The sequence below is a fragment of the Salmo salar genome, chromosome ssa01 (genome assembly GCF_905237065.1).
Source record: "Salmo salar chromosome ssa01, Ssal_v3.1, whole genome shotgun sequence".
Classification (NCBI taxonomy): domain Eukaryota; kingdom Metazoa; phylum Chordata; class Actinopteri; order Salmoniformes; family Salmonidae; genus Salmo; species Salmo salar.
Window position 1 is genome coordinate 130,193,678 of NC_059442.1, and position 24,765 is coordinate 130,218,442.

Consider the following 24,765-nt stretch of genomic DNA (forward strand, 5'->3'; position numbering starts at 1 on the left):
TGAAACAAAACAGATTTATTCATTAAAAAAAAAACTCCTTTTGACATTCCAGTGTTTGTTTTCCATTTTCTACCAAAAGAAAGAGACGACATTCCAGATTGGCGACCACTTCTCTGCACCTCAACATAAGTTCCACTCAGTCCACTAACAGCCTCTAGAGAGGGTCCATCCATCCGGTGATTTGGGCACGAGTCGTCTGAAGGTCATCTTTAGAGGGGTGTGTTTTGTAGGAGGATCAAACTGTTGCTCCCCTTCCATCCATGTCTTGTTTTAAAGGAAAAGCTAAACCTACAAATCAAACTAAGCCAAAGCATATACTTCAATATTAGTCAGTCTGCTGCCTGCATTGGATAGTCTTTCAGTGCCCCCTGGTGGTCGTGGCACTAAACATCATCTGCTCGGGGTCGTACAACAGTACTCATGAACGTTGCAGATAAACGTCATGACTAGAGAGGACGTGATTCCTCACTACGGGTTAGACGCGTCTGCTCTACACAATGCATTTTATCTGAACGTTCCACAATGCTACTGAACATACTCCTGATGTCTGTCTGATACAAGTCTCCTCTCCCTGCTTGGTGTAGGTCTAGCTGTCAGTTGAAGTGCCATAGCAACAGAGCCACATTTTTGGTATATACACACTAACAGTGACAGCTTTGGTTGGTGAAATTAATTATGGGGCGATTCAGTGCAGCTCATAACCGTTGACAAGATAGGAGAGAGAGAGATCCGACTAGGTCTTTTCTACAAAGGACATTCAACACATTTCCCGTCTTCATTGCAATCTGACAGGTTGGTTGTTGTGTCTCCTTTACATATCTTAACTTTGGGTTTGAGCCATTGTCAGAACCGTTTCATGTAGTTCTACCCGTTTATTCAGAGAAATGACTGTCAGGTTCCTCTCCTACGGTGTTAAAACAAACCATCCACTCTGTTGTAGGTGTTAGCTAAACCAGGCGAGCCACACACACACACTTTGCACCGACACAGAATACAAAAAGAAGCATTTGCAAATACATTTTAGGTACTGTATGTATTTTCCGATTCATTATAATCGTGTCCCGTGATTGCTTTTTTATTTGGCTTTCCAATAACCACAAAGGGGGGTTCAAACAAAAACAAATAAAAAAAGACCTGTGGGGAAAAATAAAGAGAAAACAACTAAGTTAAAAAGGAGTTTGGGATTGAGGACTGAAATCAGACAGGCATTGATTGGTGGGGAGCAGGGAGATTAATTAACCAAGAGTGCACCACACCGAGGTACACACCTCCGGTCCTCCAGGGCTGTCTTCATTTCTCCAGCTCTTTACTGACCCATTCGGTCCCTGGTTGCCCGTAGAAGAGCGCACACAGCTGGTTTCTCAGGTTACTGGCTAAAAGGCGAGGCCTGAAATCACTGGAGTTGTGCACTCCTGCAGGAAACAGTTGAGGCTTTTTCCGAGTTGGCCCAGCGTTCAGCATTCCTTGCGTGTACAATTAGTTAAAAACCGTCTTTGTTCAGCTGTCCTTTGTTTTCATACAGTAAGCTAAGCACCATCTCCACCCCATTTGTTCTTATGAGCAGAAGAGTGTGATTGACAACAGTGTCCATGTTTGGGTACCCAGATCAGGCTGGGGGAGTGAGGAGTCCAACATGGAGACAAGGAGCATATATTCTAATCTAACTGGGTTTCACCATGGAAACAACAGACTGGAGAAGAAAAAACAACTAAGGGGGGTAGCTTATACCTCATTTCATTCACGTTCAGTCAAGGAGTTGATGTTGCTGTGGCAGTTGATGTTCTGTCATCTGCAGACTATGTACAATCAATTATTGGAGTAGTTCTAAAATGACTTATTTTGTTTGTCTATCTGTTGCTGAAGTATGTTTGAGGAGCTTCTCTGTGATGTTATCGCCAACTGTGGTTCTGTGCTGAGCGAGAGCAGTGATGGTTCTCGGGGTGAGAAATGGCGGGAGGGAGAGGAGATTCGTGTGTTATATAAAGACACCCAGACCGAGGGATATGTGGAAAAGGAGGGAAGGGGATGAAGTGAAAGAGAGGGTGTGTTGGTGGCAGGCAGCCCTCCTTTGAGACGAGCAAGGGGAGAAGGCTTTGGATGAGGGTGGAGTTAGACGATAATGGTGACAGTATAATGGTGATAGTTGGGTATGAAGATGTTGATTGAAGGGGGATGGTTGATGCGGGTCAGATCTTGAGGCTCTTCAGCGAATCAGCTCTCTTCCTCAGTAGATCTCCCAGCTCCTGCAGCGAGCCAAGATAACTACTCTGAACCTTGTCCATGGCTGCCCTCGTAAACCCACACTCCTCCTGGGAGCGAGAGAGGGAAAGACAGGGTAGAGGTACAGATTGACAGAAAAAGAAAGGGGGGATAAAGAACAGAAAGAAGCATGCTTTGAACTAAGAAACTAAGCCAATGCTTAGGCACAAATCAATAATTCATACACACGCCCAGCACTGCCAACCTGTGTCTGTGAGTATCCCTCCTCCAGAGTGAGTGCTGCTAGTTTGAGGGCCGTCAGGCTGGCCTCCTGCCCCTTCACGTGATCCAGAGCCTGGGTCACAACACCCTGCAGGCTGCCTGTCCACTCCTGGAAGCCACACAGCACCACTGGCTGTAGGGGCAGAGGGAGGGGGCAGAGAGCTACTGCGTGAATGGCTATGGTGTATTGTGAATAAATGAAGAAAATAAATGTAAATGATTAAACTGACTTTTTTGGGGGGGGGGTTCTGTTAAAACGATAAGAACATTTTCATAAAATGCAAATTCACAACGCAGCTGTGCTGCTGCCAGCATCGGGTTGAGTTTCATGGTACGTCCCTTTCAGATGGGTAAGCATTGCACTTGTACTACCATTACTCTACCTCAACTTCACCTCGCCAAGTGAGCATTTAGTTCACATTTAACATCTCAAAGTATCGCCATACACAACCTGGTCTCAGAGCATTTTGCATTATTCTGTATGTAAATCCGAGACACTCCATTTAGTGTGATGTGTTATGTTTCTTATGGTATGTATTCGTTTGTGGATGTCCATCACCCATTTCGTATGATATGTTCTGAATTACAATTCATATTATAGTTACACATTTCCAAACGTACAATATGTTACGAATTCTAGCTAGGTGGCTTAAGTAATCAATCGTCTTATGTAACCATACCAAACGTAACATATCATACTAAATTGAGTGTCCCGGATTTATATTTACTATGTTACGTCTAGACCATGAGACCAGGCTGCCATGCTGTTTCTTGCCTTTCTCTGACATTTTTCCAACTATTAATGATGATGAGGTGGTACTGGTGGAGAGTCGACTCCACGTCCGAATCCATTTCTGTGTAAAGATTCGATTCCGCTAGTAATTGACTCCTAAGACTCAGTATTTCTGGAACGGAGGAGACTGATTTGTTGCCGTACTTCCGAGAACACAAAACATCTTTCATAGCAAGCTAGCAAGGGAAAGAGAGGGGAGGGGCCCAGTATAGGCAGGTCAACCACCAGGCAGACAGTCAGAACCGTGCACTAGACCCATCTATTGGTAATTAAATGCTGTATCTCACAATCTCTTGGCTTGCATGTGTCTCGCAACTTCAGTAAAGCAGGGCCTATCATAAATGAATAAGCATGGATATTGTACACACAACAGACCGAAGACTGAACACACTCGCATCATTAGCAAAGAGAAAGAGCAATGGGTGTAATAATTAGTCTAAACGGTGGCAAAACCTTTTGCTAATAAAACAAGAGTTTCTATTGGACAAATGCAGGTAGGTCCCGCCTCGTTTGTTCCTGTATAAGAATGGGCGTATTGAATATGGAAGAAAATTCACCAAAGTAGCCTAAAGTTCTATGTAAATTACACAACTTCCCCAGAACTTAATAGCCTGTCGTCTAGTTAGGCTATAACACCGAAAACAATAAGTTGTTTTCTGATGACTGAAATGCTATTTTCATTTTGCGGGGAAAAAAACGAAATAAAATTGATTTTCGGTTTGGGACGTTCCTTAACATTAAGATTCCAAATTTCGTTGAAATATTTCAACATTTAAACCTTCACGCCCCTAGTATGGTGTGAATACTGATGGGGTCATTCCAGAGAAGGGTCGTCGGAGGGTAAAGGTGAGGTAGTAACAGTGTACCATGGCGGTGCTGCTGTCCTTCTTCTTCTTCTTCTTCTTCTGTAGGCTGGACTTGAGCGGTCGCAGTACGCTGGCTGAGTAACTGGCCACCCACAGCACCACACACACCGTCTGACCAGGAGACACACACACACACACACACACACACACACACACACACACACACACACACCATTGCATGTTCCATATTATAATACATGTACATTTTATTGATTTATTACTTGTGTATGTCTAGCATGACTATCAGTGAAGTATACTGACCTCCACGAAGAAGACCAGTGTTTCTAATAGAGCGGGTCGGGTCGTCAGTCTGCCGTCTTTCATCTCCAACACGTCTCCTTTACATCTGGATAACATCTCTGGGCGGGGAGGGGCGAGAGGAGGGGAGCGAGGGGCACAGATGAGCATGGGGGAATAAGAATGACCCACTAGTGAGTACTCGACTAGAGATCTGAAGCCATGACGTCTCCTGTGCCTGACTAGACAGTCATTATTACCATGGACAGGTTTGTCATCTTTAACAAAGATATCTGAGACGGTTTACCTTGGAGCTGTGCTACTGATGATTTGAAGGCGTTACAGATCTGGGTTTGGAGTTCCGACGAGTCGTCTGGAGAGAGAAACAGAATAAAGAGCATGACAAAGACCTCCCTCCTTTCTCCTCCTCCCCTCTCCGTTACTCCCTTCTCCACCCACACTCCCTTCCTCCATCTCCTTCCCAGTCCTGCCGCTCCTGTAGATGGACAGATGGTTGGAGGAAAGGGGTAGGGGACCCTACATCCCTCTCTCTCTCTCTCCACCCCCCCTCCCCCCCTCCCCTCATCGCCCTGTCTTACCCAGTCCAGTGGTCTCTAGTTCTCGTAGAGTCAGTGATAGTTGCAGAGCAGAGGTCTGACAGTGACAGCTGCCACTAGACAGAGCAGAGGCCAGGCGGGAGGAGGGAGGCCCCAGGAACGGGTACTGGAACAACACAACAACAGTCAGTGGTCCTGTGTGGCTCAGTTGGTAAGAGCACGGCGCTACCAATTTCAGGGTTGTGGGTTCGATTCCTGCTGGGGCCACCCATATGAACATGTATGCACTGATGTAAGTCGCTTTGGATGAAAGCGTCTGCTAAATAGCATTTATTACATTATATAAACTGGGTGGTTCAAGCCCTGAATGCTGATTGGCCCACAGCCATGGTATATCAGACCGTATACCACGGGTACGACAAAACATTTATTTTTACTGCTCTAATTACGTTGGTAACCAGTTTATAATAGCAATAAGGGGCACCTCTGGGGTTTGTGGTATAAAGCCAAAATACCACGGTTAAGGGCGGTGTCCATGCAGGAACTGCCCTTAGCTGTGGCATATTGGCCATATACCACACCTCCTCAGGCCTTATTGCTTAAATATATTAGTGTGTGTGTACCTGTGTCTGTTTCTCTGTGATCTGGGCAGCGGTCTCAAGCGTCTGATCTAGCTGGGAGAGTAGGGTCTGGAGGGTGGAGCTTTTGGCCGATATACCGTTCTCATTGGTCTTATCAGAGTTCCGTGGCGAGGGGGCGTGTCCGAGCAGAGCCAATGAGGCGAGGAGGCGGAGTGTGAGAGAGCGAACCTTCAACCAGACGGACTCCTCTTCTAGAGACAGACGACGATGATCCTCGGTCAGCTCCCTGGAACACACACAATTAACTGTGTTCATTTTATATGTAGGACTGAGAAGCTCAGTTCAGGGGACTTTTAAAAGGCCATTCTACTCCAAAATGAATGTAAATCTAATTATAATGACACTATATAAAATTTCCAGAAATGAGTCCAATAACATACTGATAAAATGATTTGTTAATACAATGATTTCAACATATTGGACCATACATATAGCCTGTGCATGGTCCATATTATCAGGTATGCTAGCAATAAGGGACCGAGTGGCGCAGCGGTCTACGGTGCTAGAGGCGTCACTACAGACCCGTGTTCGATCCCGGGCTGTATCACAACCGGCCGCGATCGGGAGTCCCATAGGGCAGCGTCTGGGTTAGGGGATGGTTTGGCCGGGGTAGGCTGCCATTGTAATTAAGAATAGGTTCTAGTTAAATAAAGGTTCAAATCAAAATAGAATAAATCCTTATCACCTGTAGCCCAACAGAGCAGCATAGTGACTATAAATAAATAGGCTGAAGCATGGCGTTGCCTATCTGTATTTACCTCATTGAGCTAATCATTAGCTATATCCTAAATGTGATCTTTTAACTAACTAGCATCATATTGATGAATGTGACGCCCCACAAAACTGGCATAAACACAGTGACAATAATGCAGGCGTACCTGTTAGGGTAACTTGGGAGTAAAACGCCACCCGGAGTAACACCCCCACTGCCTGTACTTCTCAAAGAAACCACTCTTCCCCCCCCCCCAACACTTTCCCTGGTTGCCACTCCTACTCTAGCGTGACTAGAAATGTTATCAGTCTCATCACAATTTAAGTCACTCCCAAAACTGATTTTGAGGTAGGATGGTGTTTTGACCCGTGTTCCATTCAGCCCCTCTCCTCTATTCACTCACAACTAATTGCCACGTGGTAACACGCTTAACCATGCCGCTGCTAAAATACTGCAGTTCGCGCAATATTTAGGAGTTGATGAATAAAGTAGGAATGGAAAGCTGGGATGAACCCATATTTTAACAAAGGCCATTGAAACGGCTGTTTTCCCTGTGATCGCACGATGAATTGTTGTGCATTGACGGCTTGTCTGAATGCATCGTTCCCTCCCTGTGGCACTCGCAACGTCAATGTGCCTTGAGAGGAATATTCATCTCTCCTAGAACACGCAACGCGATGACCAGGTAAATAGATCATTGCTCATTTTGTTTTAGCATCTTCAGAAATATTTCTTCACGTTCCACATTTGTGGCGTGGCTGCAATGTTTTTACCGTGGGCACGGCGCCAAAGCTACATGACCGCGGCAGAAAAACTGATATAAGTTCTTGTTATGTGTGTGTGTGTGTGTGTGTGTGTGTGTGTGTGTGTGTGTGTACCTGTCCTTGGGGTCCCAGCTGACGAGGACAGTCAGGTCTCTGTTGTCTCTCATGTTGTCCCAGGGAATGTCATCCTCCTCAGGACACACACCCATCGCCTTCACACTCTCCTCCAGACTCAATGTGCTGGAACAAAACAGGAATATGTTACAGGTGTGTGTGTGTGTGTGTGTGTGTGTGTGTGTGTGTGTGTGTGTGTGTGTGTGTGTGTGTGTGTGTGTGTACTAACACGTCAGCCTCGGTGTACAGGTCCAGTAACATCCTCTCTGTGCGGACCTGAGCGAAGTGCAACGATTGGTTGAGCCGGGTTCTAAACGCTATGAATTCTGGGATCTTCTCAAACGCTCCATACTTATAGGCCTGGATGATGTACTCGGAGGTCTGGGGGAGGAGAGAAAGGAGAAGAGACAAGGAAAGAGGACCGAGGTGAGAAAAGACCCGGGGAAACGTCACCAGAATATATGACATATGTAGGACGTACTTAGATGCGACAGGGTCAGTCCGTTATATCTGGAGTATTTCTCCTGTCTTATCCGGTGTCCTGTGTGAATTTAAGTATGCTCTCTCTAATTCTCTCTTTCTCTCTCTCGGAGGACCATGCCTCAGGACTACCTGACATGATGACTCCTTGCTGTCCCCAGTCCACCTGGCCATGCTGCTGCTCCAGTTTCAACTGTTCTGCCTGCGGCTATGGAACCCTGACCTGTTCACCGGACGTGCTACCTGTCCCAGACCTGCTATTTTCAACTCTCTAGAGACAGCAGGAGCGGTAGAGATACTCTCAATGATCGGCTATGAAAAGCCAACTGACATTTACTCTTGAGGTGCTGACTTGTTGCACCCTTGACAACTGTGATTATTATTATTTGACCATGCTGGTCATTTATGAACATTTGAACATCTTGGCCAAGTGCTGTTATAATCTCCACCCGGCACAGCCAGAAGAGGACTGGCCACCCCTCATAGCCTGGTTCCTCTCTAGGTTTCTTCCTAGGTTTTGGCCTTTCTAGGGAGTTTTTCCTAGCCACCGTGCTTCTACACCTGCATTGCTTGCTGTTTGGGGTTTTAGGCTGGGTTTCTGTACAGCACTTTGATATATCAGCTGGTGTAAGAAGGGCTATATAAATACATTTGATTTTAATTTGATTTGACAGGGACTCACATCTTTCTGGTTGGAGTGAAAAAACCTGAGGGAGAAGTTACAGGACTGGGAGGCTGCAGCAAACTGCCCCAACGAGCCAGCATAACGAGTTAACAGATACCTGGGAGAGAGGTGAGAACATAAGGATCAGTGCATTGAGTATGGTAACCGTGTTGTATGGTGATGTGTTTGTACTATAAACCCACCCTATGGTGTCATGCTGCACATGCTTGGCATCCAGGCTGGAGTAGAGGTCCACTACGGGCTGGAAGGCTCCCAGGCGACAGAAGAGCAGCAGCAGCAGTAGTTTGAACTGGGCGTTGGAGGGACTGAAGGACAAACCCTCCTCTAACACGCCTAGACACTGCCAGAGCATGTTCTCATCGCCTAACACACACAGACACAAATGTATGTTTGCATGTTAATGAATGCCCGGAGAGGCGAGAGAGAAAGCGAGAGAGACGACTCACCAGTTTCTGTCCAGAGGTCGATGTAGACGTGGGCGGCCATGAGACAGTACATGTCAGAGAACTGGAGCTCTGTCTTCAGACACGACTTCCCTGTTACACACACACTAACTATAGTCAGACTCAAACCACTCATCTGGATCTTCCAAAAATGATCATTGCATCTCTTCCTGCAGTTTTTAAGTTAGATGCATAAAATGTTGGCTAGACTGAAAGACGGAGAGGGATGGAGGAAGATGGATTAGAGACGTATAGAGGGATGGATGCCGTTCCCATAGTGGTAGTGAGAGAGAGAGAGGTCCTGCTGTTCTTACCAAACTGTAGTCCGTGGTGGTAGTGGGCTTTGAGTTCGGTGATGAGGCGTAGCTTGCCCTCTGTGTCCAGAGCGTGTTGCAGTCCCAGCGCCCGGGTCAGCTGACACACACACAGGTGTCTCTGCAACGTCTTCGTGTCCCCCGGAAACCCAAAGCCATCTTCACCCGCCTCCCCCAACGGAACCAACTCCCCCAGACGGTTTTTAAACTACAGGGAGGAGGAAGGAGAGAGAACAGGAGAGGAGAGAAATAGATATGGTATTAAACTCATCAAGGGTTCGGTTGGTTGACCAACTTCCACTACTGGTGCTATTCTGCAGGTGAGTGTGTGTGTGTGTGTGTGTGTGTGTGTGTGTGTGTACCTGTGAGCGTTGCTCGGGGGGCAGAAGGTGTAGGTAAATCTTCAGGTCAGTAATGCAGCAGGGTTTGTCTCCAAACTTCCCAAAAAACTGAACCATCAGCTCCAACGGGTCACCTGAAGACCAACAACCAATAGAAACGGTCAACGCAAACAGCCAAGGAAACTGCGGTGTGTGTGTGTGTGTGTGTGTGTACGTACCTAGCTCTTTCTCATCTGGGCAGCCCCTCTCTCTCAGTCTGTGTATGAGTTCCAGGCAGGCCAGGTAGGGCCCTCTGAGAGGACGCGACTCCTTCTTGTCCTGCTCCTCCATCCTGTCCACCACAAACTTCACTGCCTCTGCCACCGTGGTCTGCACTGGGCCCTCCACACAGCTGGAGGAAGAGGGGAGGTGGGGGGGGGACAAAGGGAGAGAGGGTCAGATCGGTTCGTCTTGTCTTCTCTTACATGACATCGTAAAACATCCATCAAGAGGAATAGTCTAGTCAGCTATTATATAAACTTTTCACACACACACACACACACACACACACACACACACACACAACTCACTGCTCTCCTTCCTCAGGCTGGCTCCAGGACTTGTCCATCAGGTGGAAGAGAGAGTCAAAATAGGAGAGATAGAACTGCCAATCATCAGGACTGGAGAGGAGAGAGAGAGGAGAAGAGAAATAGGAGAAAGGAGACAAGAGAGGAGAAAGGAGAAAGGAGAGAAGAGAAAGGAGAGAGAGGAGAAAGGAGAGGAGAGAGAGAGGAGAAGAGAAAGAGGAGAAAGGAGACAAGAGAGGAGAAAGGAGAAAGGAGAGAAGAGAAAGGAGAGAGAGGAGAAAGGAGAGGAGAGAGAGAGGAGAAGAGAAAGAGGAGAAAGGAGACAAGAGGAGAAAGGAGAGAAGAGAAAGGAGAGAGAGGAGAAAGGAGAGGAGAGAGAGAGGAGAAGAGAAAGAGGAGAAAGGAGACAAGAGAGGAGAAAGGAGAAAGGAGAAAGGAGAGAAGAAAAAGGAGAGAGAGGAGAAAGGAGAGGAGAGAGAGAGGAGAAGAGAAAGAGGAGAAAGGAGACAAGAGAGGAGAAAGGAGAAAGGAGAGAAGAGAAAGGAGAGAGAGGAGAAAGGAGAGGAGAGAGAGAGGAGAAGAGAAAGAGGAGAAAGGAGACAAGAGAGGAGAAAGGAGAAAGGAGAGAAGAGAAAGGAGAGAGAGGAGAAAGGAGAGGAGAGAGAGAGGAGAAGAGAAAGAGGAGAAAGGGAGAAAGATCGGGAGTTAGTGTGGGAGAGTTTTAAGACACAGACATGCTGAATGTGCATAAACATGACTATTTATCGGAATATGTGTGTACTCACTTTTTGAGCAGTAGCTTGTAGGACAGAGCGTTGCATTCAGGCCAGAGCTGCAGCCGTTGGTACATCATCATACACTTATTCTCCCTGCTCCGCAACTCACTGGTCAACTTCTCTATGGAACCACGCACATCCACAGAATGAGTAGAAAGACATGAGTTATTCTCAACCTACACAAATCCTCTCTCTAACACACACAATCTCTGTTCCGCGTACACACACACACACCACTCTTACCTCCCAGTGGACCGCGGACCACGTCCAGAGCCTCCACACACTTCCCCAGCCGCTCCAGGATCATAAAGTACAGCTGCACCTCAGCCTCAGCCTCGATCTTCTCCTCCTTCACCATCTTCTCCACCATGCGTTCAGCCAGGGGCAGGAACATGGTCTGGGCCAGCTTCTCATCCTGCGCAGAGATGGCCTGAAACACACAGAGCAAACAACCGCCCCCGGTCACAAGTACACCCTCACACGTACACCCTCACACATACAAAGTCACACAGTCGCACACACAGAGTCAGTCACCCATAGTGTCACACAGTAACACACAGAATCCCACATACATACTCAGTCACACAAGCTATATACACTCAGTCTCCAGTGTATTAGGTACAGCCATCTTGTGCAGGGTCCGACCCCCCTTTTGCCTCCAGTATGGCCTGAATTCTTCGGGGCACGGCGTTCAATCATTGCTCAATTGGTATCAAGGGACCTAACGTGTGCCAGGAAAACATTCCCCACACCAGTCTGTATCGTTGACGCCAGGCAGGATGGGGCCATGGACTCCTGACTCTGTCATCAGCATGACGCAACAGGAAATGGGATTTGTCAGAGCAGGCAATGTTTTTCCAATCCTCAATTTTCCAGTGTTGGTGATCGTGTGGCCACTGGAGCCACTTCTTCTTGTTTTTAGCTGATAGGAGAGTTTGTTGCACCATTCTCTGTAAACCTTAGACAATGCAGTGCGTGAAAGGCCCAGGAAGGCGGACGTTTCGAGGATACTAGATGCGGTGCGCCTGGCACCGACGATCATATCACACTCAACGTCGCTTAGGTCACTTGTTTTGCCCATTCTAACGTACAATCCAACAGTAACTGAATGCATTGATGCCCGTCTGCCTGCTTTATAAAGCAAGCCACGGCCACGTGACTCACTGTCTGTAGGAGACATCCATTTCTGTGTACCTAATAAACTGGCCCCTGGGTATATACAGTTGAAGTTGGAAGTTTACATACACTTAGGTTGGAGTCATTAAAACTCGTTTTTCAACCACTCCACAAATTTCTTGTTAACTATAGTTTTGGCAAGTCGGTTAGGTCATCTACTTTCTGCTTGACACAATACATTTTTCCAACAATTGTTTACAGACAGATTATTTCACTTATAATTCACTGTATCACAATTCCAGTGGGTCAGAAGTATACATATACTAAGTTGACTGTGCCTTTAAACAGCTTGGAAAATTCCAGAAAATGATGTCATGGCTTTAGAAGCTTCTGATGGGCCAATTGATATCATTTGAGTCAATTGGAGGTGCACCTGTGGATGTATTTCAAGGCCTACCTTCAAACTCAGTGCCTCTCTGCTTGACATCATGGGAAAATCAAAAGAAATCAGCCAAGACCTCAGAGAGAAAATTGGTATAAACACCATGGGACCACGCAGCAGTCATACCGCTCAGGAAGGAGACGCGTTCTGTCTTCTAGAGATGAACATACTTTGGTGCGGAAAGTGCAAATTAATCCCAGAACAACAGCAAAGGACCTTGTGAAGATGCTGGAGGAAACAGGTACAAAAGTATCTATATCCACAGTAAAACGAGTCCTATATCGACATAACCTGAAAGGCCGCTCAGCAAGGAAGAAGCCACTGCTCCAAAACCGCCATAAAAAAAGCCAGACTACAGTTTGCAACTGCACATGTGGACAAAGACCGTACATTTTGGAGAAATGTCCTCTGGTCTAATGAAACAAAAATAGAACTGTTTGGCCATAATGACCATTGTTATGTTTGGAAGAAAAAGGGGGAGGCTTGCAAGCCGAAGAACACCATCCCAACCCTGAAGCATGAGGGTGGCAGCATCATGTTGTGGGGGTGCTTTGCTGCAGGAGGGACTGGTGCACTTCACAAAATAGATAGCATCATGAGGCGGGAAAATTATATGGATATATTGAAGCAACATCTCAAGACATCAGTCAGGAAGTTAAAGCTTGGTTGCAAATGGGTCTTCCAAATGGACAATGACCCCAAGCATACTTCTAAAGTTGTGGCAAAATGGCTTAAGGACAACAAAGTCAAGGTACTGGAGTGGCCATCACAAAGCCCTGACCTCAATCCTATAGAAAATTTGTGGGCAGAACTGAAAAGGCGTGTGCAAGCAAGGAGGCCTACAAACCTGACTCAGTTACACCACCAGCTCTGTCAGGAGGAATGGGCCAAAATTCACCCAACTTATCGTGGGAAGCTTGTAGAAGGCTATCCGAACCGTTTGACCCAAGTTAAACAATTTAAAGGCAATGCTACCAAATACTAATTGAGTGTATGTAAACTTCTGACCCACTGGGAATGTGATGAAAGAAATACAAGCTGAAATAAATCATTCTCTCTACTATTATTCTGACATTTCACATTCTTAAAATAAAGTGGTGATCCTAACTGACCTAAAACATGGAATTTTTACTAGGATTAAATGTCAGGAATTGTGAAAAACTGAGTTTAAATGTATTTGGCTGAGGTGTATGTAAACTTCCGACTTCAGCTGTGTAGTAAGAGACCATGCCTACCTGCATGACCAGACTCATGACAGACCAGAAGTAGTAGGGGTTCTTAGGAACGATCTTATACAAAGCCATCCCTGCCTACAGCCAGAGACAAAGAGAGACATTAGATAGAACTCCACAAAAGACATGAATTACTGTAGTACAATACATCATGTTATTTGTGTGTGTGTGTGTGTGTGTGTGTGTGTGTGTTCGTTCTGACCTGCTGCATCTTCTTGTACTCTCCAACGCGGGCGTAGGCCATGAACAGGTGAGAGTGATACTCCTCACTGAGGGGAACCTTCTTCACAGCAGCTTCATACAGCTTAGTCACCAACTCAGCTGCAGAGAGAGAGGAGGGGGAGAGTCAATAGCATCGAAAAGATCATATAGAGAGTTCTCTGTGTGTGTGTGTGTGTGTGTGTGTGTGTGTGTGTGTGTGTGTACTCACGGTGGTGCATCTCTCTGTACAGTATAGTGAGAGCCTGTAGTGAGTTGTCGTCGGTAGGTTCCAGGGTGGCCACCTCCTGGGCCAGGCTAAACGCCTCATCCTGCTTCCCTGTTCGCTGCAGACCGATGGCCTTCAACACCTGGGGAGAGGGAGATCTGCCTCAGTAACATGCCACCCTCATCATCATCATCATCATATGGGGTGGGGAGTAGAGGTTAGTGGTAGGGGCCTATGGGGTCCGTTTTGGACCAGGCCAGGAACAACTCTGGGCTCCATCTTGGGCTCTAAATACAGCCCAGAGCCAGAGTCCCACCCACCTTGGCACAGTGCAGGTCCTTGTGTTTCTTCAGCAGTTTGTCAGCCTGCTGGATTGCCATCTTGTTGTTGCCATTGTCCAGGTAGTCTGATGGGAGATGACATCACAGCATCAGTCAACCTACTCCATACAGTACATAGTATTACACCCACACCCATTCAAGTCCCACACGAAGGGAAAAGGAGCTATTCCTTCTATTTCTGTACAAACCATTCATGGAGTCCTAAGACGCCGCAGCATCCAGTTTTTTTTATAGACCGGCACAGATTTCAATTATTCAACCAAAGCCCTTCTCAGGCTGTAAAAGGAGTTTCTAAAATGACATTTTCAAGATGTATGAAGGACATGACAACAACAATAACTGGGAGAGGCGGAGAAAGACTCACGGCCCTGATATTTAGAAGACAACAAAAAAAACAAGAGGACTAACTTTCTAAAACCAGCTGAGACGGCAGCATTCTGCTACTGCCTGTCTGATGAACTAAACAGGCATATACACTCCGCGGTGTGTGCGCGTGTTTACGTGGTTCACTATGTGTACTGTCTTGAGTGGAGGTGTTTGGGCATGTGTGTATTTGTGCGAGTGCCCAAGAGTGTGACGAGATTAGAATGTCTATTTGTATGACCGACCGACAGTGTCTGTGTATTCGGTCATTGACCTCTGCCATTGTTTGCGACCTTGATACACACAACTCTCTCTCACCGTGGTCCTCCCGTGGATCACAGCGGAGCACACAAGCATACACACAGTCCCTTTCCCAGGGCAAGCTTGGAGTCTAGGCTTCTAGACAGCTGGGTGCCAAAATTAACCCTGCCAGACAGACAGACACAGTGCTCTACACTATGTCATCAGCCCAAATGGCAGCTTGGCCTTAATCATTGTGTCTGGTGTTGGCCATGATGGTTTCCCACTCTTCATGAACCGAGTTCCCCAAGATCAGTGCCAACGTATATACAGTATCTAGACCCATGTAGCAGGTCTATTTTTTATTGTGTGCCCACTGTCCACTCACTGACAGCATCTGTCACGTGATGATAATCAACTCTACATGGTTTTAGCAGACCTTTTGAGGAAAGAGAAAAGTTGAGAGAAAAAAGAAGCCTCAACAATGGTGAGTGTTTATTATAGTAGTCATTGATATAAATCTAACTGGATCTAGTTATATGTATGATGGAACACGTCACTAGAATGTAATCGAATGGCCAAAAACAGAGGCTAACGTTACAGCATCAACACAACCAGGCATATCAAGTTAGCCTACCTTAATCCTCTTATGCCCATCTGACACACAACGTTACCGTTAACTAGCCATAATCACTGGTCTGTATAACCCAATGAGCTAAAATCAGCAGAGTAAAAGGCACGAAATGAAACACACCCGCTAATAAAGCAAGCTAACCAGCTAGCTAACGTTGGCATCACAGTTCACAACCATGAACATCTTGTCTTGCCCCTGTGGCAGCCTTTTCTAGCGAGCTTGAGCTAGCTCGGACGTTAAAATGTATCCGATCAATTTGTGTAACTAATAATACACCCCGATGTACTGTATCTGAACAACTAGCTACCTAGCTAGCTAACGTAAGTTAGCTGTTGACATTTCTGCCAGATACAAAATTATTTGCAATACGGTTCTGATTCATCTCGGTCTCTGCATACTACCTAACACGGCTAGCTAGCTTATTAGGTAGCTTACCGGTAACTAGCTAGCTGTCAAATATAGGAGACCTGAACTTTACGAGTGAGAGAGACTGATCGTTGAAGCTCTTTTGGGGTTTCGTTTAAAGCAAAGCTGTCTCATTGTGCGTTATTGGTGGGCAAACGGTCTGCAGCTGTGCGCTGTCAGAATTGTGCTGACATCCACTCAAGGTGCACTGTCATTCAGCACTGCAGGCGAATTGAGAACGGGGCTAAGACTTCGGGGGCCGCGGTACTGCCCACGAGTCCCGGACACAAGGTACTGAACAGACGACCACTCCGGTACGTCGATAAACACTGACAAAACATTTAACTAGACAGAGATGGGCTGTTTTTCTGCGAATTGTTACCGTAAATGGGTCTGAGTCTCCTGTCGTTAGGGTCTTGCACATGGCCTCTCGCCGCCATGTTGGAGGTTACCAGGGTATATGGCTGAGCATGCGCAGTCGCGTCAAACAGGCAGGGATTTTTCTTCTTCGTTGAGGTTTATTGGCAGACTACACTCACAAAGTGTATTGCCGCCACCTACTGTACGGGGTAGTAAAATATCCCCAAAAACAAAATGTTTTGGATGAACAAATTCCTACTAACTACCAAAAACAAAAAATACTAACCAAAAGACATGCGACTTCTTCTGTTAAAATCCAATCTGACAGGCAGGAATTAAAAGGGGGAGTAGGATTTCAGTAGAATTCAACTGAATGTTCAATAAACTCAAAACAGTTTATGAAAAATAAATGTTACAATACAGTCCAAGTATGTCAACTGCCATTAGCCCATATTGACATGTTATCATTTGAAAATATCAGACTGTGTTGTTTCTTTCATCCAGTTCACAATGACACGTGACTGTTATGTTTAGCTGTGCCACTAGGAGTTTATTTTAGTTTATTAGGATCCCCATTGGCTACTGTGCAGCAGCTACTCTTCTTGGGGTCCTCATAAAACATACAAATAAATGACAAAATACAGAACAGTTATAGACAAGGACATTAAATAAATAAATGAAATATAAATACATAAAACAATAATAATACAAAATAACAGTTATATATTGGAAAGACACCAAGAGATAAAAAAAAAATGACTATTTACACACTATTCATATTATATACAGTTAAATTAGACTTTTGGAAAGAGGAGAGGTGCTGTGATACAATATGTTGTTGTTTTTTCCTGAGTAACCTCTGGTGGCAGAGCATTCCACGATGACATGGCTCTATACATAACTGAGCGACGCATTAAATGCGTTTTTGGTTTGGGTACAGTGAAGAAACCCATAATGGCGTGTCTTGTGGGGTATGTACTGTATGTCTGTTTGAAGTGTATGCAAATAGATTATACCTGTGATTAGGCATTTTCAACACACACATTTTTCTTAAAAAGATCAGAAGAGAAGTAGTAAATTTCTCCTCAACCCTCAACCATGAAAGACTATCATGCATGTTGTTGATGTTAGTTCTGTGTGTGCAGTTAAGGGCAAGGCGTGCTGCTTTATTTTGATCCAGCTGCAACTTTGTTAGGTTTTTCTTTGCTGCACCTGACCATATTATCGGATCACTCTTGCCCTTGGTCTTTCAAACCCCTCCTCCGACTCACCTGTTCTAGAGATACAAAATATTTCAGATTAGAGCAGAACTATCATTTAAAATGTCTCCAATAAAATGTAATTGATCACAATATAAGTGATATACCGATCTGCGTTGCAGGATGACGTCTTAAAGCGGCAATCAGCAGTTGGAACAATAACAAAGCACACTCCCCGCCACTGTTTTGCTAAAAAGCTGAGGGATGGGGCTGAAGAAATGCAACCACTCAAATTCACAGACAGAGCTATGAATGCAAGGACCGACCATTCATTATATCAAAATTATAGTTTTAACCATGTTGAGACTATACAGTGTTTGTGTTTACTTTGTTTAAAAACATTGGTGCAAAACAAGCTTACATTTTGAGTTCTAATGGGGTACGACAGTTGAACTAAGCTAATGAGGCATTTCTAAGTTATATTCTTCAAGAATCAATGGGTACATATCAAAGGTTTATATGTAAAAAAATGTATTTAGCAACTGCAGATTGCCACTTTAACCAAACTACAGCAGATCACTTGAAATGATCCCCACTCCCGTCCTTGCCAGTAATGTACTATACAAATTCACAGTTGTTTTGAACGAGGCAATAGTCCGACACAATGGACACGTCATAATACCCATAAAAATTGTTGCAATGGTTTTTCCACCATTCATTTTTTACATTTTACAACAAATATAAATTAATTGTGCGTTCGGTGTTGGCTTCCCTTGGCATGACTTTTGATAGCTGTGTAATTCTCTCTCGGACAAGGTGAGTTTTATCAATATATTCGCCTCAATTTACTCTAAAAAAATTGCTATGGTAATTATTGATACAAGTTACCTTGTCTGAGATCGCGATGGTAAGCCTACACGAAATACAGACCTTACATAAAGTAGTTATAAAATCCCAGATGGAAAAATGAATGGTGAAAAAAAGATTGCAACCATTTCCGGGTTTTATTATTCATACAGTGGAACTAATGCCCCCTTCAAAACAATTGGGAACTCGGAAATCTCCGACTTCCGAGCGTGAAACTTGGAAAAGACTAGCTCCGACTGGGAAAATCGATATGAAGGTCATCCAACTCGGGCCTCTTTCTAGAGCTCCGACTTTCCTACCTGATTATCACTGACGTCATTATTTGACCTTTATTTTTCCGAGTTCACAGTTGTTTTGAAAGTGGCATCAATATTGACACGCCTGGTGCCCAAATTGATTGAATTTGTCGCGCAGTGAGAGTCGAGTGGATACCAACGGATTCGGTTCAGTCCATCGTTCCAATGAGTTCTTCCCAGCTAGCTAGTTTATGCTTGTGGCTAAACTATCTAGCTACTTTCCGCGACAAGCGAGAGTGAAGGATACTGCTTCATGTTGTTTTGTTGCCGGCTTACAAACAACAACTTAAAGGCGCTACATGGTCAATCCGCCGTCTGCATTGGCCGTGTAGCATTTACGGTGATAAGGCCTCTGCATAAGTCAGGAAGCATTTACGGTGATATGACCTCTGCATAAGTCAGGAAGCATTTACGGTGATATGGCCTCTGCAGAAGCCAGGTCATTCATGCTTCACGGAGCAGCGCAGAGCTGTGTCAAGGAAATGAGTTTGTTTATACAGGACCTCCCGCCCTCACCTACCACAAACCAATCATGTCAATGTTGAGCTATATGGAGCCTCCACATAGTTAGAACTTTTGAGAGGCGCACAGCGATGCCCTACAAGCTCATTGGCCTCTGCATCCACCAGAGGTTCAGCAATTGCACCACACCATCCATATGGTGCCTCCAACCACATTTTACTGATCAAGCATAAATTGGCTCTAACAGATGCACACAAACATCAAGGTGGCTTTCCGATGGTTACAACCAATATTAGTAGTTATTTCTCGTGTAGGCTGCTATCCTACTCAAAATAAAATGAAGTTGTATGGAAAAAATGCATATATTGACACCCCTGTGTCTTGAACTCACAGGTAGCTAAGATCATTGGGCCAGTAACTGAAAGGTCGCTGGTTCAAATCCCCAAGCCGACTAGGTGAAAAATCTGTTGATGTGCCCTTGAGCAAGGCACTTAACCGTATAAGTGCCCCTGTAAATTGCCCTGGAGAAGAGCATCTGCTGAATGACTAAAATGTAAATGTAGCATGAGCAACAATAGTGGACTCAGCAGTTCGCTTTGAAAATAAATGTCCTCCATTGAAACTGATGCAAACAGATAGAAATAGTGGAACCGTACCACAATTGGACTATATAAGGTTGGAATGTTGTTATATACACCACTGTGGGTGTATTAGACCTCAGAATTGCATTGGGGTATACGTATATGCACTGTACAGCCTTACCTATGGATGTTGGGTCCTGTTGCACCCTCTACAACCACTGGGATTATTATTATTATTTAACCCTGCTGGTCATCTATGAATATTTGAACACCTTGGCCATGTACTGTTATAATCTCAACCTGACACAGCCAGAAGAGGACTGACCACCCCTCAGAGCCTGGTTCCTCTCTAGGTCTCTCCCTAGGTTCCGGCCTTTCTAGGGTAGTTTTTCCTAGCCACCGTGCTTCTACATCTGCATTGCTTGCTGTTTGGGGTTTTAGGCTGGGTTTCTGTATAGCACTTTGTGACCTCGGCTGATGTAAAAAGGGCTTTATAAATACATTTGATTGATATAAGTAGGACACGTGACATGCCGGCAACTTTGAGAAAAAAAAAAAATTATATCAGAGTTGTCTCGAGATGGCTATGCATATTCATGCTATGAGGCTATCTTTACATTAAATACAGTTGGTTGACGTAAACAACCCTCGTCGAATATTACAAAAAATTATAATAACATGTATCCACCAATCCAAAGAAAGGATAGGCAGGAGCTAGGCAGCCCGTCGTGCCAATGATGCCAATTTAGCAATTTTGTTGCTAGATTAAGCAACTTTTCAGACTACCCTGGCAACTTTTTTTTCAAACAGCACCTAGCAACAAATTTTGCTACTTTAAAAAATGTATTTGGAACTTTTATCAACTTTTGAAAAGTGACTCAAACGCTAAAATGCACGCATTTTCCCTCTAAATGACACAAAAATTATTTTCTCTGTCACACACTCAGTCACAACACACGTGCCTGGCTGCAAAAGTGCGTTGTGAGTGCTGTCAGCAGCAGGCGCTCAACTCCTGCACAGGCAGCAGCAGGCCTGCAGCAATTTCAGCCAATTGTAAATCATTGTTGGCTGACTCCAGCAGCAGTAGTATGCGTTCGACGAGACAAACCCAATGAATATAGTTGGTCACGAATGTTTGATCTTGAACAGCACTTACAACATCAATCAACATGTCTCAATCAAAATGGTACAGCCAGAAGTACAGAAAAGAGTAGGAGTCTGTACCTGAATTTAAAGGGTGGCTGAAGCCAGTAATTGGGGATGATTGTCGGGCATACTGTGTGTACTGCAAATCAGATATGCTTGCAAAAATGTATGATGTCAAAAAACATTGTGTTACAGCAAAGCATATAAATAAATCAAAACCGTACAACCCCACAACGCAGTCTACATTACAACAGTTGGTTAAGAAAGTGGATAATTGCAGAAGCTACTATGGCAATGGCCATTGCGGAGCATTGTTCCCTGCTAGCATGCGACCATTTAGGTATGGCTTGCAAAGCTGCCTTTTCAGATTCTGTGGCAGCAACAAACTTCCAAGTGCACAGAAATTATTAGGGGAGTACTGGCTCCTTATTTTCTCAAAAGGGTAACATCAGATGTGGGGGGTGAGAAGTTCAGTCTCCTTTTGGATGAGTCCACTGATGTCAGTGTCTCGAAATACCTGGGTGTGGTGATTCGGTATTTCAGTGCTAAAAAAAGAACCGTTGTGTCCACATTTCTTGGGCTGGTTGAATTGGAGGGGGGCGATGCCAGATCAATAGCAAAGGCAGTAGTTGAGTTTCTTGAGAAGTGTAACTTTAAAAAAGAGAATCTTCAGGGTATTGGCATTGATAATGCATCCGTGATGACTGGGGTGCACAACAGGATGCACAAGATTTTAAAGGAAGAATGTGCATTGCCCAATTTGGTACTCATCCTCTGTGTGTGCCATTCTTTACAATTGGCTGACAGTGCAGCATTCAAAGAAACCATCCCTAGGAGTGTTGAGTACTTAATCAGGGAAACCTACAACTGGTTTTCCATTTCCCCAAAACGGTGCGAGGCGTACAAAGCAGTGTATGCCACCATTAATTGTTGCCAGAAACCCCTGCAGATCACCAATGTGTGTGCGACACGTTGGCTATCGATTGAACCTGCGATAACTCGTATATTGAGCCAGTGGGAAGAACTGAAACTCCACTGAGTTGACCAATGCCAGTGAGCATTGCTACACGGTGGAAGTGCTCCACGCCATGTACATGGACAAGACCAACTATGACTACCTGACAATCTTGTAATTAATCCTGTCCAATGTACAAGTTGCAGTGAAGTCATTTGAAGGAGAGCAAACAGAAACAAGCTTTTGGACAATCTGGTACACCTCTTAACATCAATTTGCAGCAGAGTAGTCAACCCTATGGCAAAAATGTCCTGAAGGATGCCATTGATGGACATCTCAGTCCATCACCATTCCTTGGGTACCTTTTCGAGAGCATGGTGTACCAACTCAGTCTTGCGCCAGAGAACAAAAAGGAAATTCGGAGACGGTGCATCAACTACATTGTTGCTTTAAGCAAGGAGCTGCAAGCAAGGCTCCCAGACGATCTAGAAGGCGTCCGAAACATGGCCTTGTTCAGTGTTAAGAAAACGCTAAAGCACAATAAAGGCACCACCAAAATTATTAAAGGAGCTGAGCTACTGGGATACCAGCCCCATACAATTGATCAAATTGATTCCCAATGGAGAAACATCCGTCTGTTTAGGTGGGACTCAACTGAAAATACATTTGAGTTTTGGAGTGAAGTGAATAACTACACAGACTCTTCCAGGTCAAATCCATTTGAAGAACTGTGCAAAGCTGCACTCGCTGCCCTCTCCTTGCCACACTCAAATGCGGAGGTTGAACGGCTATTCAGCCAAATGAGTGTGGTCAAGTCAAAGTTAAGAAATATGATGTCACTGCACACTCTCAACTCCATACTCCTGGTGCGGTATGGACTGAAGCTGGCTGGTGATACCTGTTACCAGCATGAACTACCAAGTGAAGTTCTGCAGGAGTTTGGCACCACAGCAGCATACAGCTTTAAGGCCACTCCATCCTCTTCTGCTGGTTCCAGCTCCGTAACAAATCAGTTGGACAGTGAAGATGAAGTGGATTTCCTTGCCAATCTATGATTCATCATATTTACAATACGTATGCAAGGAGTGGACTTTCTGGAACTGGTGGAGACACACAGCTGATGGTGGCAGTGTGCACTGCAGTGTGAGCGAGAACAGTGGCAATATCTGGAGGAAACCAGTAAGCAGCTATCCAGCCAAGCAGCACAACAACCTGGAGAGAGCTGGAGAGAGATGCCTAGCGCACACGTCATTATTTGAGTTAAGTTGCTTGTTCAATAAGATAGCATATACAGTATACCTTGTTATTAGCTTGTACCTATAATTGTTGATCAGTTAGGTAGCATGTTAACTACCAAAACACTGCTTAAAACTATACTTGTTCAGAATGTGTAGGTTTACTAGTTAAAAATAAAATAAATCAAATGTATTTGTTCAATAATGTGTAATGTGTAATTGTTCAAAAATTAAATGTGTTGTGTTTAAAAATAAAAATATCTGATCATATAAAATTAAATTACTTTTACAAATAAAAATGTGATAATAAACAAACAAATCTAAACTAACAAATGTCAAATCATATTTTTCGCCGATGGCCAGTCAATTTGAGTAACGTCATTGTGTATTCTACGTAATGACGCAGTTTTACATTAAAAGGTAATGGCATCATCACTTTAATGACGTCACAATGTCATTTAGCAACAAATTGACCTGCCGCTAGCAACTTCCTCTGAAAATGTGTTGGCAACACAAAACGTGCCGCTTTGTGGACAACGACTCCCATTGATAGGGCGGAGAGACATGTATTTTTTTTAATGGAATCCTTATTTAACTAGGCAAGTCAGTTAAGAACAAATTATTATTTACAATGACGGCCTACCCCGGACGACGCTGGGCCAATTGTCTCTTGTCAGTATATCCATAATCACAGCCACAAAGTAATAATTGATCTTCTTAAGATCCGATTTGAAACCAAACCACACTGATAACCGTATGCCTAACTTTAAATGAATTGTGGTTTTCATTAATTTGAACGAAATAGGGCCATTTGGACTTTGTGGCTGTGGTAACTAGTCGATACCATGAATCGGTGTATGTGAACGTGAGTAGATTAACTTAAACAACGGTCGGACATCTTGGACGCAGTTCCAGTGCTTCTTTAGTTATTATTATTATACCTAGGCAAGCAGTTTTTATTATGACATCAATTTAGTAACCCGGAAGAGGTTCCTCACGGGGTCAGATCCATTTTCGTAGCTAAATGGTGAATTCTTGAAACACATATTTTTTGATAATTCAGTGGTATGTGTGTGATCGTTAAAAAGTCATCATGCTAGTGTTTCGTTAAACGTCATAAATTATCCCTCTCTTTAGCCAGACATTTGGCTTGTTAACTTAGATACTCACGTAAGTAGCTGCTGGCTAGGTTAGCTGTAACTTGCTAGCTGTCAGACAGTCTTTGTTTTGGTTTGGTTTGGTTTTTCGTAGAGAAGAATCGTCATTCTTTCATAACACATGAGTGTATCACTGGTCGTTATCCGTCTGGAGCTCGCAGACCAGTCTCTCTCTCCACGGAATTTCCAATACACCGCCGGTGAGTTTAATCATTTCAGATTTACTACCGACGTCACCAACTTGCTAGATACTAGCAGCAGCTAGTTAGCTAGCAACTGTTAATTAGCTAGTCCACAGTGACAAATTGTGTTTCTTTTTGTACTCTTCCTCACAGGAGTATGAGGACTAGGAGCATGAGAACTAGCTAGGCTAAAACATGTAATATTCTGAGCCTCAGCATCAGAGCAAGTCACTCTCTCTTCTAAGCAGTAGAGACCTGCTCAGGTTACGTTTTCTGGAACACATTTGGCTCAGAGTAACTTCAGTGACTCAGCCATTATGGCAAATTATCGACACACATACACACACTGTTTTGG

At 44.5% G+C, this 24,765-nt stretch overlaps 2 protein-coding genes across 3 annotated transcripts in view; one reads left to right on the forward strand and one right to left on the reverse strand.

Moving 5' to 3' along the window:
- On the reverse strand, window positions 1-24,416 carry LOC106562660 (N-alpha-acetyltransferase 25, NatB auxiliary subunit). 2 transcript variants are annotated; one of them, XM_014127639.2, is made up of 23 exons: window positions 24,242-24,416; window positions 14,308-14,393; window positions 13,991-14,129; window positions 13,763-13,881; window positions 13,564-13,638; window positions 11,014-11,200; window positions 10,780-10,891; window positions 9,998-10,087; window positions 9,647-9,819; window positions 9,450-9,562; window positions 9,088-9,295; window positions 8,777-8,866; window positions 8,513-8,693; window positions 8,328-8,427; window positions 7,395-7,546; window positions 7,166-7,291; window positions 5,558-5,801; window positions 4,977-5,100; window positions 4,685-4,750; window positions 4,402-4,499; window positions 4,141-4,251; window positions 2,465-2,614; window positions 1-2,309 (listed from the first exon to the last, which is right to left on the reverse strand). In XM_014127639.2, exons 2-23 carry the CDS (start codon window positions 14,365-14,367, stop codon window positions 2,187-2,189), a joined length of 2,841 nt encoding a protein of 946 aa, XP_013983114.2. In that variant the 5' UTR covers window positions 14,368-14,393; window positions 24,242-24,416; the 3' UTR covers window positions 1-2,186. The 2 variants fall into 2 exon arrangements, with proteins under 2 accessions (XP_013983114.2, XP_013983106.2); XM_014127631.2 differs by lacking the exon at window positions 24,242-24,416 and adding an exon at window positions 16,353-16,505.
- Window positions 24,145-24,765, forward strand: part of LOC106562673 (BRCA1-associated protein) — an 11,306-nt gene continuing 10,685 nt past the window's right edge. Inside the window, exon 1 of the mRNA XM_014127650.2 lies at window positions 24,145-24,428. Coding sequence (XP_013983125.1) covers window positions 24,350-24,428 — 79 coding nt within the window. The 5' untranslated portion in view covers window positions 24,145-24,349. The remainder of the gene's footprint in view (window positions 24,429-24,765) is intronic.